This window comes from Pteropus vampyrus, unplaced genomic scaffold (genome assembly GCF_000151845.1).
Source record: "Pteropus vampyrus isolate Shadow unplaced genomic scaffold, Pvam_2.0 Scaffold64, whole genome shotgun sequence".
In the NCBI taxonomy this organism is placed as follows: Eukaryota; Metazoa; Chordata; class Mammalia; order Chiroptera; family Pteropodidae; genus Pteropus; species Pteropus vampyrus.
This window is the reverse complement of record NW_011888845.1, coordinates 4,338,575-4,357,789: the sequence shown is the minus strand read 5'-3', so window position 1 is coordinate 4,357,789 and position 19,215 is coordinate 4,338,575. Positions and strand designations below refer to the sequence as shown.

At 29.1% G+C, this 19,215-nt stretch overlaps 1 protein-coding gene across 1 annotated transcript in view; it reads right to left on the bottom strand.

Moving 5' to 3' along the window:
- Positions 1–13,369, bottom strand: part of EYS (eyes shut homolog (Drosophila)) — a 143,736-nt gene extending 130,367 nt beyond the window's left edge. The window contains exons 1-2 of the mRNA XM_023531214.1: positions 12,625–13,369; positions 9,204–9,317 (exon numbers count right to left, since the gene is read on the bottom strand). Coding sequence (XP_023386982.1) covers positions 9,204–9,317; positions 12,625–13,369 — 859 coding nt within the window. The remainder of the gene's footprint in view (positions 1–9,203; positions 9,318–12,624) is intronic.
- Between the last annotated feature and the right edge of the window lie 5,846 nt (positions 13,370–19,215).

The following is a 19,215-nucleotide window of genomic DNA, read 5'->3' as shown; positions in this document are numbered from 1 at the left end:
ATTAAAAAAGAACAAAACAAGAACAGACAAAAAAACAAGACAGAGCATGTGAGAGAAATATTGACATTTCTGATTGTGTTACTGGTGAAATACTATTTTTTCAGATGAACTGCCCCACAGAAAACATAAAACCCTGTATAAAACACGCACAAACAATAACTACACAAAGTCCTTGTAGAGTGAACAAACCAGACAGAATTAGAAAGCATTGAATAAATTAAAAGAAAAAAAAAAAAAAAGACAAGAGGAATTAATGTGAAGAATAGAAAGAAAAAGATCAAACTAAAATGAACAAAGCCAGAATGATAAATAGGAAAATTATAAAGTATATCATATATGTAATTGTAGAAAGAAAGGAGAGAAATTTGGGCAGTAAAAAATAATTTAAAATAATGGTCTAAAATTTCCAAAACATGGTGATAATGTCACCTTACAAATTTTAGAAGCTTGTCAATCTCTAGATAAGACAAATACAGAGAAAATCACTGCTAGGCAGAGGATAGTCAATATTTAAAATATAATATTTAAGTGGCTTGAGAAAAAAATACATGCCAAAGAAATAACACACAAATTTAACTGACTTTTTTGAGAAATGATGAAGGCCAGAAGACAGTATTAACAAGTCATTTAATTGTCTTTATATGAAAATAAGAAAATATGAGTAAATTAAATCAAAATAAGTAGAAAGAGAAAATAATAATGAGATGAATAAAATAGAAATCATTAGAATAAATTTGCCAAGCCAAAATTTAGAATATTGAAAAGATCAACAGTATGGAGAAAATTCTAACAAGATTGATAAAAAAATGAAAGAAGAGACATTGCTTATAACCCTATAGATAGTAAAAAATAAAGAGGTAATATTACAAACATTATTCCAAAAATTCAACTAATATGCAATGAACAACTTCCTTGAATAGAACAAATTCTGAAATCTAAAGAGAATTAGAAAAATATAAATGTCTGTATCTGCTAAATAATTTTATCAAAAACATTGCTATAAATATATTACAGGCCAAGCACTTTCACTAGTGAGTGACATAAAACATTTATGTAAGAAAATAATAGCATATTCATACAATCTCTTTTAAAAAGTAGATTCCAAGTTAACTCTTATATCTCAACCTAAAAATATATTTCTAGAAAACTATAGCTCAATATCCAACATGAATATAACTGAAAAACTTCTCAACAAAATATTTCCAACTAAATTCAGAGCATATAAAAATAACTTATCATACCTTATTGAGATTTCTCTCCTAAAATGCAAGGTTGGGTGTGATATGAAAATCTGTAATTCATGAATTAACTGAAAAGGAGACATCATAAGATCATCTTATTAGGTGCAGTAAAAACATTTTACAAAATTTATAATGTGATCCTGATAATATTCTTAATGAATTATGAATAGAAAGAGACTCTTCACTTGATAAAGAACATCTATATAAAACCTATAGTTAATATTATACTTAATGACGAAATACTGAATATTTTCCTTTTAATCTTAAGAAAAAGGGAAGAATATGTCTTTATTATTGATATTGTATGGAGGGCCTAGCCAGTGCAATAAGACAATCAAATAAAACCATAGGTATAATATCTGAAAAAAATATATAAAAAAAATAAACTTTATTTACAGACAATAAAATTATTTAGATAGAAAATCCTAAGAAATTTGGGGGGAAATTAGAACCAATAAATACATTTAGCAAGGACTTAAAGTACAAGGTAATAGAAAACAATGTAAAAACAACTATACTTATTATCAAAAAATAAAATATTTACAAATAAATTTAACAAAATATGTTTATTTCCCTTCTCTGAAAACTATAGTATACTGCTAAGAAAGATCAGAAAACTTTTAAATAATTGGAGCCATATATCATGTTCACAGAATAGAAACTGAATACTACTAAGATGTTATCCTTCAAGAGCTGAATAATAGATTCTAAACTAAAATATTAGCAGTAATTTTTATATAAATTCAAAAGTTGATTCTAAGATTTATGTGGATATGCAAAGGATCTAGAACAGTAAAAAAAATCTTGATAAAGAACAAAGAAGTTGAAGGACTCATACTACATGACCTCAAGATTTAAAGTAAATCTATACTAAGCAAGAGAAGGTGTTATTGGCTGAAGGAAATACAAATAGATCAATGAAATACAATAGAGAGTATAGTAAAAGATAAGCACACATATATTTAATTAATTTTGCCAAAGATGTCAAACAAATTTATGAGTAAACACTTTTCCACAATGAGGCTGAACAACTGGACCTTTATATATGAAAAAGAAAAATGAACCTTGATCCTACTTTATATGAATTACAAAAATTAACTTTGAATGGATCCTCAACATAAACAGAGGGGCTAAAACTTAAAATCTTCTAGAAGAATACATAGAATATCTTTATAATTTTGGGATATGCAAATATTTTCTAAAGAAACACAATAGCCACTAAACATAAAAAGAAAAATGATAAACTGGATTTTATCTATATATAAAACATCTGCTCATAACAATACATTGATTGAAAAATGGAAAGACAAGAAGACAGAGACTGAAAGAAGTATTTGCAATATACCTACATCACCAATTACTTCTATCAAGGACCTTTCTGTTATTTTTTACAAATTGATAGAGACAGGCAACTTAAAAATGGCAGTGTGAGTAAGTTCTACTAGTTCTCAAGGTCTACAGCATACTATGGGTCTAACTAATATACGCTGACACTGCCTCATTGTTAAATATTTAAATAAATTTTCACTGAATAAACCAGAGAAGCATTATTACATATTGTTTAAAGATATATTGTTGGAGTAAAATAATCCAAGTTATAATTCTATTTCTACCATTTCCTCAAAGATAAAGTAGGATAAGATGAACTATTTCATGGACTTGTTTTCTGACAAAAAGAGAAGCACATAATAAATAGAAGTTAATAAATATTCTACTTATTGAATAATAATAAAAGGGCATTCAAATTGGTACAACATGTTTTATAACTTTAGCTAAATTGTATGCTTTATCGAGCAATCAAGCCCTTTCATTTGTATTTAATTGTGCTCTCATTCACCAACACACAAAAAATAAATGTTCATGGTTATCCTGTAATTAATAAATATCATGGTAATTAATATCATAATTACTAAAATTGCCATTGATAGTAATTAATATCATAATTACTAAAATTGCCATTTATTAAATAAATAATATATAATAGATACTTAGTAGACACAAAAATTATCTTGAGACAATTTATAGTGAGATGGGGAACACTTGGATGCATGATTTTACCAATCTGTCAAAGGAGGATTTATCACAATGAAAGACAGACTAATAAGAAGTCACAAAGGAAGCTTCGGTTTTTCATCAGGATTGAGTAGAGTAGCAAAAGAAATCATTCATGTTAATAATTGGATACAGAAAGAACCCTTGCCTTTTAGTATCATCTCACTGTGGATCATGCTGTGCTTAGAACAACAAGTCTCTACCAGTGCTGATCATGATCACAGAGACCAGAGAATCAAGAAGAATACCTGAAAATGAGGTTTGATAATATAAAAATAAAAACAATTCAGAGTAAAGTACGTAAATTCCTTTCTAGTCGAAGTTTAAAAATAATTATGCACATCATCGAATGTATTAGATTAACTTGTGTAACTATTACCTACAATTTTAATTCTGAATTTTATAAATACTAAGCCTTAGAATTGATTGTATGTACAGTATGACTATTGGCTTATGTAATATAATTAACTAGTCATAATATTTAACAAATTACATTTTTGAGAACAAGGACTAGTTCAATTCTCTAAATGGCTAGAGGTTAGAGATAGAGTTGAATTAATCAAGATAAATTTTCTAACCTCTATCACAATTGAGTTTAAAAATAAGATTAAAGTTCAATTATTAAAAACAAAACAAAACAAAAAGTTATAGCTGATTTAGCTCCTGCTAGCATTTCTTTCTATGGAAAAAATACTATTCTCTGTAAATTCTACCTACTGGTAGAGGTTTTGAAAATGGGTAAATCAACTTTAGATTGAAAAATACTTTGCCTACCTTCTGATTTAAACTGCTAATGGAATATTTACAGTATTCTTTACTACTCAGGTTGAACCTCTTGTTACCTGTCCGAGCAATACCTGAGTTTATCACATCTTGAAAAATAATCATTCCTCCAATGCCACGCTGAGGTCTCTAAATCATTCATTTTGAATACAGAGATCTCAGCATGTCTTGCAAATACAACTTCTTGAATCTTAAAATTAAAATTACTTTTTGTAGCTGTAAGTTAGTCCTAAATGGAGACTGAAGAGTTATTTTCTAACAATTATTTATTCTTATATCAAACTTGGACTTGAAAAGTTTTGAAAATAAGTCAAGAACTGACCATAAGTAGAATGAGAATGTTAATGGTTCTTTGAACTGCTCAAGAAAAATACATTAAAAAGCTTTTTGCAATAAACCTTATGAAGTTATAAAATTAGAGTAAATTACTTTATATGGATACATAAATAACATTTTCAAATTTGGAATTATGATAAAGAATACATTTTTATAGTTTTAGACTAGACTTTTAATTCTTAATCTTACTTTTATAATGTCTGAGATTGTAGTTTGATCTCATGGCGAATTATTCTTATTCATACTCCTTCACAGTGTTTGAGGTATACTAAAAATCAGGAACATATTTCTTTCTAAAGGCTTACTAGTTTTCAAATAGGATTGGTGTACTCTATATCTTATTTCTTTGCAGTCTTTATTTCAATTTGTAGAAGATCTATTAAACTGTTTTAGCATGACAGCTATAACTTCCTTAAAAAATTAGTTCCAAAATTCTCAGTTTGAAGTGAAATTCAAAAGCAAAGAAAACTTGACATAAAGACTAGTTATGTAATAATCACTGTTTGATAAAGCATTGGAAATATAGTTTCTGGACTTTAAATATGATCATTTGAAACATTATAATCTCAATTTATTTATGAATTCTGTCTCATATCATATAACATATATTTATATGCACAGATCATCACAATGGGCAAATGATTATACATGTATTAGTTCTTGAAGGTTTTGAAACTAATTGGAAAATATGTATAAGATAACTGAATAGATAAATGGATAAATTGATTGATATAGACAGATAGGTAGATAAATAGATAAGTAGATGATGATAGATGGATGGATACATACATACATACATACATACATACATACATACATACATACATACATACTTGCTTTTAAAATGTGATGCTTCCTATATATTTTTGGCTAAGGCTTTATGTCACAGAATTATACAATAGTTCCCAAAATAATTTCCAAAGCATTATAGTTACTAGATCTTCTAATAGGATGGATCATTCTAGTTTGCCCATGACAACACCATTTTATGCTCATGGCATGTAAAACAGAATGTTGCTAAGATATCAGTTGTCCCCAATTATCAAATTACCATTTGTCTTGGATTTTCTAAGTACTGTTATTCACAGTTGCATTTAAAATAAACAGGGATGGGTTTAACTGATCTCCATTTTGTACTCTAAAATTTCTATGATCTTTTCTAGGAGCATGAAAGATACATAGTAGCATATTGTTTTAATATGAGGATAAACTAGCAAGTTAACCAGTTATAATCTACCTCTCTTTTCACAATCCTTTCCAGAATCAAAGTGTATTTCTCATTTAAGGACAGTTTGTGGGATTTTGAAGTCTCAAGCAGCCACAGATATAGCTGACTCCTTCCTTGCTCAGTTGGTGGTGAGAGAAGAATCTGATAATACTGCTCTGCAAGAGCAAAGCTGTCTGTCTCCAAGTAAAATGGGTTAGTGGTAACCACCAGAAATTATGAGTTTTGTCTATGTTTTATAGGACAGACAAATTGAGGCTAAGTAGTCTTGTCACAGGGTTTATAGAGAGTTGACTGTATGTTCTTGCTATAGAAGTTTGGTCATTTATTGCATGGTATAAATAAATTAGGGGTTGGTAAACTAAAACGGGGAGTCAAATATGACCTTCTACATATTTTTATAAATAAAGTTTTATTGGAACACAAATTCATTCATTTACATATTATCTATGGCTGCTTTCACACTACCATAGCAGAGTTGAATTACTGAAATTGAGGCCACGTGGTGCAGAAAGTCTGCAATTTTACTATCTGACCCTTTACAGAAAAAAGCATGCAAGCCCCTGGTATAAATATACAACTATTTATATATTTTTATTGTGTGCTGATATGTATTTTTTGCTTTATAATAAATACTTAAAATTCAATAAGATCAAAAGAAACAATTACAGTTTAAAAAATATTTCGAATTTGTTTCACTGCAAGTTTGATAATGAATATGTAGTTTGCCTGTAAATTGTGTTACTATTAATGATTCATCATAGTGTATTAGTGACATCACTGACAATTTGAAGACTAGGTCTTTATACATCCTGCTTGAAAAATGACTAACATCTATTTTAAATGTGAGCAATTATTTTAGAAAGCCGCCTGCCAGTGATGAGTTAGGTGAAGATGCAGAAGGTGTTCTTCTACATCTCTCTGTGAAGCACGTCTTTTTTATTTAGATCTGTCACAAAATTATTTCCATTTTCTGTTGTAAATTTCTTTGTAAATACAACAATGAAAGTATCCTTATAAATGTATTGGCTTAATTAGCAGATTAAATTCACACAGTTAAAAGAATTTACTGATTGATATTAGTTAAAAAAGAGACTTCAAATAGGTAGTTAATTTCAATAATGGTTTGATTTCTTTCATCCAATTCACTGAATTAAAATAAAGTTTTATAAGTTTATTCTTTTGAAGGCAGGGCATTTGATAGTATTAGGAATGGTATTAAAATTTAGTAAAAATGTTGAAAGTTAAAGTTATTTGTTCTTGTGGTAAAATTGTAGATATAAATTTTCATAAGCATATCATGATATATACATCATTTTGATTAAGTTAAAAAAGGAATGGAAAAATGTAGTTGGATTTTATTGTGGTGCATACACATTCATATTTTAAAACAAACTAGTTGCAATAGTCACACAATTGGATACTTGCAAAATTCATTATTAAGGTTAAATGTTCACAGAAAAACAAACTAAATTTTTGTGACAAAACTGATATTGGAAAAAAAGTGGAACATGGAAGAAATTTTTAAACTTCTGAAGAATGACTTTGAAAATAAACCTATATGTTTCAGAGAAGTTTTTACATTTTAGTGGAAGAATTCTCTAAATTTTGGTTATATCTTGTTCAAAATCAGTTACAGCTGATTAAACATAACAATCAGTTTTTGAATTTTCCAGTGAGCTGTACTTACGTGTAAAAGGGACATCAATATTTATTCCTGTATAACACAATGAATGCATTAATAAATTCAATAAATTCAAAAGTATACAAGGTTATAACTGTGCTTTGGAATAGCTGGCTGTGAGGGAAGCAATATGTGAGAGGGCTCCTATATTTCATGGACAAATTTATAGGGTAGAACATAATGGAAATAAATTGAGAAGGCCTACAATTTTGCAGCACCTAAGTTTTGCCAAACATTCAAAGGAATTACATGTGGAGAACATTTATTTCATGAGGATTATCATTAAACATGTTTTTCAAAGAAAATAATTTTGAATAGAATAAAAATATGGCTCCTATAAAACATATTGAATATATGCATTTTATGCAAAACGTAGAATTGAGAACACTCTCCATTTAGCAGATTTTCCTTTGAGTTAACAGAAACCTCACTCAACATGTGTTCAGTGAAAATGCCTTAAATTAAGAATGACATAGAAGAGTCAATTAAAGGCACTGACAATTTAAAACTTACTAACTATAAATGTAACATTAAAGAGGGTATAATTTTATCACAAATTTAAATAAGACAATATTGAAAATATACTCATTCTTTAGAAAAATACTAACAACATAGTTCTGGAAATAAATATGACTAACCATAGTTTCTGCTTATATTATTTTGTAATATTCAGATAATCAATATAAAGTATGTTTTAAAATTTCCTTTTGACTTTCAGATATGAAGTTGTAATTATTTTCTTTGGAAAAATTTTATTTAAAAATAATTTTTGGATAGAGCTACTTTATATGGTTGCCTATTTAATGAAACTATTTGCTAATCAATAAATAAATGTTTCAAATATTATATAATTATAACTGCTTTAGCTTTTTTTTTTTAGCTTTTTTTTTTTTTTGCTTTAAATTCCATGATTTGGAAGAAAAATTATATGGTATCTATATGTATGTGGGATATGATAAGATACTATTAAATATCTTTCAACTCATAACCTTTCTCTAGGAAAAAAGACTTAAGGGGAAAAAAAGACTTTAAAAGATTCATTAAAGACAGCTGGAGTTCTTGCTGCCTGCATTGTTACCAACCCCTCTTCCGATGGGGCAGTGAATAATGTACTCTACCAAAAACTCAAATCCTCTTTAACTTCCATAGAAGGAGCTTCAGGAGAAACACTCTAAGATATTACCATTCTCTGGTTTGAGAGTCAATTATCTTTTGTTTCACTCTCCCAAAAGAAGTCTTTAGGTGTTGAATTGTGGCTAGAAACACCACTGCCTAAAGACATTTTGCACAGGAGCAAATATACTAATGGTGAGCTACATTTCCCAGAAGATGGAAACTGTAGAAGAATTCAAAGATAAGATGGGAATGGTTTAAACACATATTCATTGTTAAAACGTTTAACCAAACATTTTAATACTATTTGCTTAAGTGATGACTTCATTTTACGTCTTTAAATTCATTTGAAAAGATAAAACATTTTTACTCTTCATAAAAGGGGATTTGTCTGTAATGACATGTTGTTTAAGGAAGTATTAGATATAATTTTGGAAATTATTTGTAATATGATTACTTTTTCATATTACTAACCAGATTCCTAAAACTGTTTTAGTCCTTAAAAACAAAACATATTTTATTATAGTAAAAAAGTCATCAATTTGCATCCAAATCCTTCTTAAATTATGGAAAATTTAGCAGAGTAATCAATTAATTGTTAACCAAATAGATTTATTCAACTTATCCCTTAAAAAAGGTCAGAGAATCCAACCTCTAAAACTGTATTTTTTTAGTAATAAATGATACATTTAAAATGTTATTTAAAATAATAAGACAAAATTAAAATTGTGTGTATGTGTGTGTATATACATATATGTGCATTTTTTACCTGAATATGGTTCATCACATTCACAAATGAAACTATTTTCAGTAATATTGCTGCAATTCCCATGGACACAGATATGTGGTTTACATTGGCCAATTATTTCTGAACAATTTATGCCTGCAAAAATTAAAAAAGAATATCTTTGAATAGATTAAAATATTTACATTGTATAAAAATGGTTAATTATGATCATCAATTACCTCGAATTTTTCAATAATGAATAATATCAAATTTTAGACAAAATGTAATTCTAAGTAAGAGTGTGCATGATGATGTATTTAAATTGAAACAATTTCAATAAATTTTACATCAGTTTTTCTATCTTTTGACCCCATACTTTAATATTCAAATAATATCTTTCTGATTGTTGATATTTAAGCTTTAGTTATTTTTTATAATAATTTGCACGTGTTCATCTTGTCTTGCTAGTAGATAATATTAATATGTGTAAGTACCAGTTCTTCGATGTACACTGGTAGTAATGAAGTGATAATTTACAAAATTTGAATTGACACATTCAAACATATATTGTGTCTTGGCCCTACCATACAGTCAAGGAAATGATTCAAAAGTGGAAAATGCAAAATTTCATCATCAGAAAAGGAACGAGGGCATAAAGTTTTAGTTAAGCAAGATGAATATGCTCTTAAGAATTGTAGAATATTGTACCTATTGTCAACAATAATATATTGTACACTTAAAAATTTAAGAAAGTAGCTCTCAGATTAAATGGTTTTTTTTACAGTAAAATAAAAAATAAAATAAAATATAAAATTATAGGGCAGAAAAATAGGAAAGGCTGCTTGGATTCTCAGAAGCTATGCATAAACTTCTAAATTCTACACTTTCTTGCCCTTGCTGTTATATCAAGTTTTCCAAATCCTACTTACATAAACTATTGTGGTCCTACTATATCACATACCACAAACTTGTATAGCATAATTTTTATGCAGTTAGTTATCTCATAATATCCCTACAGAAGAATGTGCCTAGAAAATTTTAGGACTTGGCAAGTAGACAAATGTTACTACAAAACAGTTGCATATAATTTGGCAAAAGGCCTCCCTCTATTCTAATCAAATTCTTAATTTTATTTGTAAGCAGTTTTTGCCTTTCAAATTCCTTATAAATTGACATTCCTCCCTCATTAATGCGGAACTCTTTTTCCTTCTTTTACCTCTAAACAACCTCCAATACAATGAAAATATAATTACTTATAATTGTATAAATATTTCCACATAAAAACTAAATTAACAGTTTAATAGGTCATGTCCTATTACAATTTTAGTGAGTGTACTGAGCTAAATTGTGACCACCAGCCCCCCCCCAAATTTATATGTTGAAATTCTAACACCCAAGGATTCACAGTGTGACTATTTTTGGAGATATAGTCTTCAGAAAGATAGTAGAGGTCAAATAAGGTCATTAGGGTGAGTACTAAGCAAATATAACAGATGTCCTTATAAAAAAAGTTTTTTAGGAGTGGACACATATAGAGGGAAGACAATGTGAAGACACAGAGAGATGGCTGTCTACTGACCAAGGAGAGAAACTTCAGTAGAAACCAAACCTGCCAACACTTTGATCTTGAATATTTTGCCTCTATAACTCAGAAAATAAACTTCTGTTGTTGAAGCCACTTAAATTGCAGCACTTTATTATGGTAGTGCTAGCAAACTAATACAGTGAACAATTCCAATTTCTTTAATTATTCTACATATGCTACATGTATCTTCTAAAATTTAAAATTGAAGTAATTTATTTATAATTAAAGTGGCATAATGGTATATTCTCAATGTTTTAAAAATAAATAATATTAAGTACTTTCATGGTGTTTAAAATTTAATTATTTAAATGATATATGATTATGTTTCTAATAAATAAGCAGCAAACAAACATTGGCTAAGAAAAAACACTACGCAGCTATGAAAAAAAAACATTGAAACCATTCTATGATATATAATTACCTATATACCAATTTGTATTCTAATAGATGGTAGAAACTTTCTGACCAAATATTCTTTAAAATTCTTTGGACCTGTTAAAATGTATGCTTTAGAGGCTCTCAGTTAAATTGCTTTTTAGTCATCCCAAATCAGCAATTTGAGTGCTTTCACTTTTTTTTATAAACTATCTTAATTTTAATGAATTGATATACCCCAGGATGAGTAGGCTAACAGATCTTTTATCAAGACACCAGTAGAGTCAAATCAGAATTTACTCCCAGTTATAGAGAGATGATGTTCAGTGGATATTGCTCAGATTAATTTCTGAAATGGGCTTGGCACTTCCACACTCTAGTGTCTAAAATCACTCTTTGAGAGATTGGCTTAGGTGGATTTTAGAACCTACAGTGGCTTATTAAAGTGTTCCATTATATTTGATTGCACAGGCTCCTCAAACTTGGCTCCATGGAAGAAAAAACCCCTAAAGCCTACCCAATAAAATTAGTTACATCTCTGAGTCCGATTTGCTCTAGTCATATCTATTGCTCATTCTCCTTCCTCTCTCTGGACCAAAATACACTACTCATTTGTTATTTGTTTTCTCATGCTATCACTGCCAACCACACTAAGTATTTCACTTTGTTAGATCATCCTTGTCTCACCCATTATCTTTGTAATTCTCCATGCCAGGGCTCTAAAATTCTTATATAAAAACAAACAAACAAACGAACAAGCCCTCTTTCATAGTAAACTTTCGAATAAAGATAGTTTATTTTCTCTCAAATTCTCACTTTGGCATCAGTAGTATAGTTTATATCGTTTTTAGATTGCCCTATCTTCATCTACTCACCAAATATCTTCCTTTTATAAACTTTTCTCATCATTGCCTCTCATCTAAATTATTATAACTAGTTATTGATTATATCATGCTCTTTTGTTTCTTATCACTATTATCTATCAATTGCTTTATAGGTGCCACACCAACATCCATTAAGGACATTGCTTTGGCTCACTATTATCTTTTCTTCTCCAACTCTCCCAAGTAACTTCAATGGCTTCCCCTCTAACCACATAGCTCCTTCCCTTCCTCAACTCAGATCCATACTTCATATCCACATTATCACCCAGAACCGTTTATCTCAAATATCATAAGCTTGGGAATTTCACTTAATGACTAAAACATATTATTCTGATAATATTATTTTTTAATGAGACAGTAAGAATCAATTTTAGGAAAGATGTAAAATTGGTTGTTTCAGGATAGAACATGTTGTTTAAAAAATCCTCTTTAAATAAGCAAAATACTTATTTTAGAGAATTACTGATTGGATTTTAATATATACAGAATCCGAATTGAGCTCAGTCTAAAAGACCTACAAAATTTTAAACAGTGTATCTTATTTTTTGGTAAGTAGGAGTTTATGAATTGTTCTTATTTCCAATTTAATAGAACTATGGTATTTTTAAAGTAATTTTACCTGTAAATGGTGGGTGACAGATGCATTCATATCCTTGCTTATTCCATATTTCTCTTCTATTAATGCAACTGCTATTATTTTGACATGGTTTATAAGAACATACATCAAGTTCCTGGCAGTATTTTCCAGAAAATGGAGGCTCACAGTGGCAGTTGTATGTCTTGCTCCAAACTTCAGTAAGACATTTACCATGCCCAGAACAAAATTGGGAACTCAGATTTTCCTGGCAGAACTGCTCTTTCACTGTCACATTTAGTCGAAGTCCCAGGTGACAGAGCGATGGACCACTTGCCTTTACTGTGATAAAATAATGTGTCCCAACACTCAACCACTGAGAATTAATAGTGTGCATTCCTTTTAGTTTGCAACCAAAAAGTAACTGATCTTCAGTTGTGAAATTCTGCAGACAGTCAAGGAATGATGCTTCAGAAACATTCATCAAATTTATTTCTGGAGATTGAAGAGATGGTTCAGAAGAAATTATAAGGATGTCTCCTAATTGAATTTGCAAAGGGCAAATCTGGGGAACAGCTTGATTGCCTGAAGTACTCATTTTAATATTTACATCCCCAAACCAGCAATTTCCATAGACATTCATGCAGATGTTTTCTGTTAATGTCCAATTCACCACATATGATGCGGGTTGTGTATGCCATTCTTCCACCAATTTACATGTTGTTTTTCCATTTATAAACATGCTGTGAAGAACCACCAAGTTCAGAATCATAATTGATTTGTTAGTCATTACTTTACAGTCTATCATGTAAATGTCATAAAGAATTGCTCAAAATGGGCTTTCAATATCACTAGCAATTTCTGAGCAGAGATTTCATTCACGTTCAGGGATTCCTGGAAAACGTTTTTTTTTTTTTTTCTTTTTACTGAAGTGCAAGTGGATTTGATGACTAGATTTTGATCAAAAAACAGTAGAGTTCAATTGCTTTAAATCCCCCTTTAAACAGAAGGAAAATATACATTGTTAGTAAAGTTTTTCCTAAACTACTTAATAATACAAAAAAAACTTTTAGCTGTTTTCTGTAAGGACAGTGTTACCAGTAGCTAGGTACCTTCTTTGTGAAACAAGGAAAAAACGTGGTTAAGATATGTTGCATCTCACCCTACCCTATATAATTATCAGATTCTGAAAATGTTTGTTATCATTTCATAATTAAACCAGCAACTAACTACAGTCTTTATATCAGGCTTCAACATAACTAAAACACAATAATAGTCAATATCCTTCTTTTATGGAAGGCTTTGATTTTCTTTAGATATAAATAACCCTCTTTGATTAGTTTTAGAAAAAAAAACTTTAAATATAAATATCTCTCTCTGATTAGTTTTAGAAAAAATCTTTAAAAAATAAGAATAAAATAATTTAAACATAATGTTCATGTAATATTTTTATATAAACATAAACCTTATGATATCTCTTGGTGATAAATCATGTTCTTCTAAGAGTAATCCAGAAGATGGTAAGTCCCACATATACAAAACACTAAGAAAATTTTAGTTGTACAAATGACTAAACTTAGAACGAGTCTTCACCTAACTTCTTTAGGAATGATCAGACCATGCGGGGGGAGAAGGTATGGGGGGTAAAAAGGAAACGTAAAATTATTTAATGAAAATATAATAAATAGAAGTAGTATGGTAGTAATGTACTCTTTCATCACTTATCACTGGTATAAAAGGAGGAGTCAGGAGATTGATTCTCTTGGGAGGCATCACTACTCCCAGAGAAAAGGCAAGAAACCAAACAGGGATTTTGAGATTTTCTATAAACTCAATTTTAAAAAGTAACTATCATTCATTGAGGGTTTTCTCTGTGCAAATCACTATACTACATGATTAACAAATAAACTATAAGCCTTACAACAAAATTCAAATTCTGATAAAGATAAGTAGTATAATGGGAAAAATATATTCTTTAGATTTTAATTGTTAGTTATTCATTCTAAGTTCTTTGGCCACATGAACATTAATTTTCTCTATTTTTATATATTAAATATATTAATTTAAAGATATTATCATAGTAGTTTTGAATTAACAAAGTAGTACTGAAGATTGAATTAAACTATTTAAATATGTATACATCATTCAATAAATGGTAACTTTTTATTATTGTCTAATTTTACTCAGCAATTAAAACCCAGATTTGTCAGATTCAAAATCCCAGCCATTCTAATATACCTCAACTATCAACTAAATATTGTTAACATAAATGATTTTATGCCATTATTAGGTAATTAACTGGTAGTTAATATCAAATATTTATGGTAAGTCTAATATTTTAATGGTCATTTTAGATATTATAGACATTAAATTTGAGTTATAAATTACCTCTTTGCAAGTTCAGTTCTGGTTATTATAAATCTATAATATATGAATTCATAAAAGTAATATATTAGCTTAATATGCACATGGAAAAGTTTAAATTATAACTTTCTTAGAACTACAAGTTCTGTATGATCATGTTCATTTGAAATATATCAATCATAACTTTTGAATTTAAATTAATAATCTCACTGAGGTGTAAAGAATACTTTAAATGAATCTATTTGTTCCTAATCTATGTTCATGACAATATGCTAGGTACTAGGAATTCATCAATGACCAAGAGAAATTAGAACCAAAAACTTAATGCAGACAGATTATGAGGCATGAAATATCATCAATTTGCTATCAAAAAGATAGTCTAGAGAACTATAAGAAAGTGTAGCAGGAATATTTAATAATTAACAAAGATAAGCTTGGACAATAAAATGGAATCATATAGAAAAATTGCCTCCCTCACTCCCACCCAAGGAGAGAAATTCCTGAAGAAAACATCTAGCTAAATATTTTGAAATGAGCATGACACTGGACACTGCAGAAGTAAGAGCAGAGCTTTTAGGTGTAGAGAAAAAAGAAATTATGATAAAATATAAATGTTAATTTAGATAGGTAGTATATCAAGAGGGGGCAAGCATTATCAGAAAAGGAGCTCACATTTATCTGAGGGCAACGGAAAAACTCTCGAAGATTTTATGTAGGAGATTAATAAGAGCAAATTTTGTTTCAATGACATAGGTTTAGTTGCAGAGTAAGGAATGTACTAATAGGTACAACTGGGAGAGATGACACATGTGGAGAAGGCAGTAGCACTAATCTAGTGAAACAATAGTGATTACCTGATTAATACAGTGGCAGAAATATAATAACAATGATAAAATCCAGAAATATTTAAATGGTAGAATTATATGGTCTTAAAGGATGTTGATCAATGAGAAAGAAACCCAGGAGGAATAATTGCAGAAACAAAATGGTAAGGGAGAGAGAATGTCAGAATCACTCATGCATATATATTGAATTTAAAGTCTATCTGAGTGAATTTTTTGTAGATGTATTCAGACATAAATGGTATATACTGATAGGAGCATAGACGAGAAGCTGGACTTGAATTATAAATCTGACCATATTAATCATATATTTTTATATATCAATATGTATGTAAAGTTGTTGGAAGATTGTTTTAAAATGTGAAAGGCTTGATCCTTTGTAAATCATGAAGAAAAGATATATAGAGAGATAATAAAGCAGTATAGAAAAAACAAGTGGCAATGAATACAGTGCAGAGTAGGAGGAAAGGAGAAAATTATTGCAAATTTAAGATTGTGACTTTGGTGGCAAGAAATTAAGAAATTTATCTTGTGGGATGTTCTATTTTCTTTATAAAATAGGTGATTGGTGGACATGGTGAGTTTGGAGGGAAGAGATTGAACAAGATTTGAAATAAACAGTGAAGAAAATGTGTGAGAATGTTAATTAAGACAAAATAGAAGGATCACTAGGCAATACTGAAATACATTTGTGGCTGTAAATCACAAATTTACAGTAGTATCAACCTGCACAGCTGCATTATTTTCCCAGTAGCCTAGTTGAAAAAAGATACAATAAAAATTAAGTAGTAAATTGGTTTAAACAAACATAATCACCAATTTATTTCCACATGGAAATACTAAGAAATAAATTACATTTGCATTGAAGCAGAATTAGATCTCTGTGACATTTTTAGACTAGCTGCAGATGTGCACTCACATTACTGTGTGGCTAATCCCATGATTCTCAGAATTCTCTCGGTCCCTAATTATTGTGCATTTATATTTTCTAAGAGAAAGTGACTTGATGTATTGCTTTTCCATCTCAAGAAAACTGAAATAAATAAAAATAGAAGACCCCAAAAAAGAACTTTTGTGAGGTCAATTTGCATCTATGTATGCTGAATACAAAATACTTTGGATTTTATTAGAACAAGATTAATATAAACATTACATATGAATACATTTAAATAAAGAGCAGTAATTTGGACTTGAAAGGTAAATATAATGATGTGTGAATCAGTTCTTCATTTATAAAGACATGATTCAAATCCTATCCAATGCAGCAAGTCAAATGACATTCTGAAAACAAATATATGTTCATAGTGTGTTCAAGAGTTGAAATCAGAAATAATTTTTCATCTCATGTGTTATTGACATCTTATAAGTTCTTCAGCCAAGTGCCTTGATATCCAAGAACTATAATAGAGTCATTCATAGCATTGTGTGTTAATTGCAACCACAACACCACTTGGCAGTGATGCTACTGAGATAATATTTCACAGGAAAAAAAAAACAAGTAATTTCAGATGATGTGAGCTGTATCACTTTTATATTAGCTTTGCAGTTAGATTACTCTAACAAATAAAGCCCAACATAGATTCAACACTAATAAAACATAGATAATATTCTCCCATTCAAATATACAAATTATCTTAAATGATCTCCTTTAAAAAATAAGGAGATAGATTCGAATAAATATATTTTATACAAACAAAGAAAACTTTGAATGTAATGCACCTATTATAGTGCTTGGATTATAATGGACATTCGATAAAAGATATCTGAGTGAAGATTAGTGATCATATAACTCACTTGCACTGTGTCTAGTGCATCACATCATGAACTGTGGAGGCTTTTAATGAGTTCGCAGTTGATTCTGTACACTGGTGTTTTTTTTTTTAAATTTTCACCCAATTATGAAGTATGACCTCCAAAATTATTAGCTATTTATTTTTATAAATGATATATGACCCTTGATAAAACACATAAAATTAAAAATTAGAAATATAGGAGATAAAATTAACAGATATAAAATGATAATGTTTTGTGCCTGACCTCTAGAGAGTACATAACACATTTTGGACACCACAGAATGAATTAATATTGCAGGAGAGAAATGAAAATGTGTGTTCTAGAATTGCCAAAATAGCTACCATTACCAGCAGTGAAGAGAATAAATATCCTAGGAAGGAGTACATTAAAGGGCAAAAATAGTAAATTTTAAATTAAAGTTGAGTTAGAATCTATGGAGTACAGGCAACCAATTTCGGAAGAAGAATATTTAAAACATGGTTCCAATAATAGGACCAAAGGGGCTTAGGTAAAAGACGACAAAGATAAAATCCTGAAAAACAATAATGTTTGTTTATGAGATAGGTAAAAAATGGTATTTCAAAATAACTTTACATTTTGTTAAGGAAAACAAAGGAGGAAAATATTTTCGAAATTTTTACAAAGTTAGTACTTATATAAATTATGAAGTGTGTTTACTAATTTGATGGTTACAATGCAGTTTAATTAATGTAACAGTAACAGAAAGATTAGAGTTAGGTGGTAGGTTTAGAGGAGTCAAGAGAGAGAAAAAGCCAATGTAGAAAACTCTTGGAAAAACAAATCAAATGAGAGAAAAAAAAAGAGTGAGCAAAGAAATCACCTGAGTGTAATTAAATCTCATTTTAGACTGCAGTTCTACAGAAAGCTACATTTGACCTAAAAACCTTAATCTAGGCACTCCTTCCAAGGTGTCTTTGCATTGTGATATGCCTCAAAATACCTTACAAAGGAAATAATGTGCAAATATGCAGCTTCATTCTATTCCCTGAAAATCATTTTACTTCTTTTTTTCGCCTTTATATAATTTTCAAATGAAGAAACAGTCAAGAAGGGAGTGAATATAGGAAATGTGTAGGGATCAGTGATGCTAGGAAATAAGATTAACCACAAGGATGAGTTTAGAAATGAAGTATGTCATGAGATTAGATTTAGGATTGAAATACGGTCAGAACTTTTTGGTTTGCTGATTCTCATTTACATATAAAGGTGTAATTTTATGTATCATTTTAACATGCTGAAATGGCTAGAAATTAAATATAGTCTGTTATTTTAAAATTATTTTTATTTTTATTCCACATGCTCAATGAATAGGCCTAAACATTTTTAAATGTGTATTATTAAAAAGTATTTACAACATAAGAAATAGAATTTGTTTGCTAAGATTAAAATATGCATTCTGTAAGTAACCTAGACTAGAAATAATTTGCAGTAGTATCACCATATCTGTGTTTGCATGTAGCCTTCAATAAAATCTGAGAGTATTTCAATTTTAATCATCTATAAAATGAGAATATGATATTTACATTTAATGTAAATGTAAATATATTTTGTAAATATCAAATTTTGTAAATACCATATTCTCTTTTATAGATGATTAAAGTATGAATTTAAATGA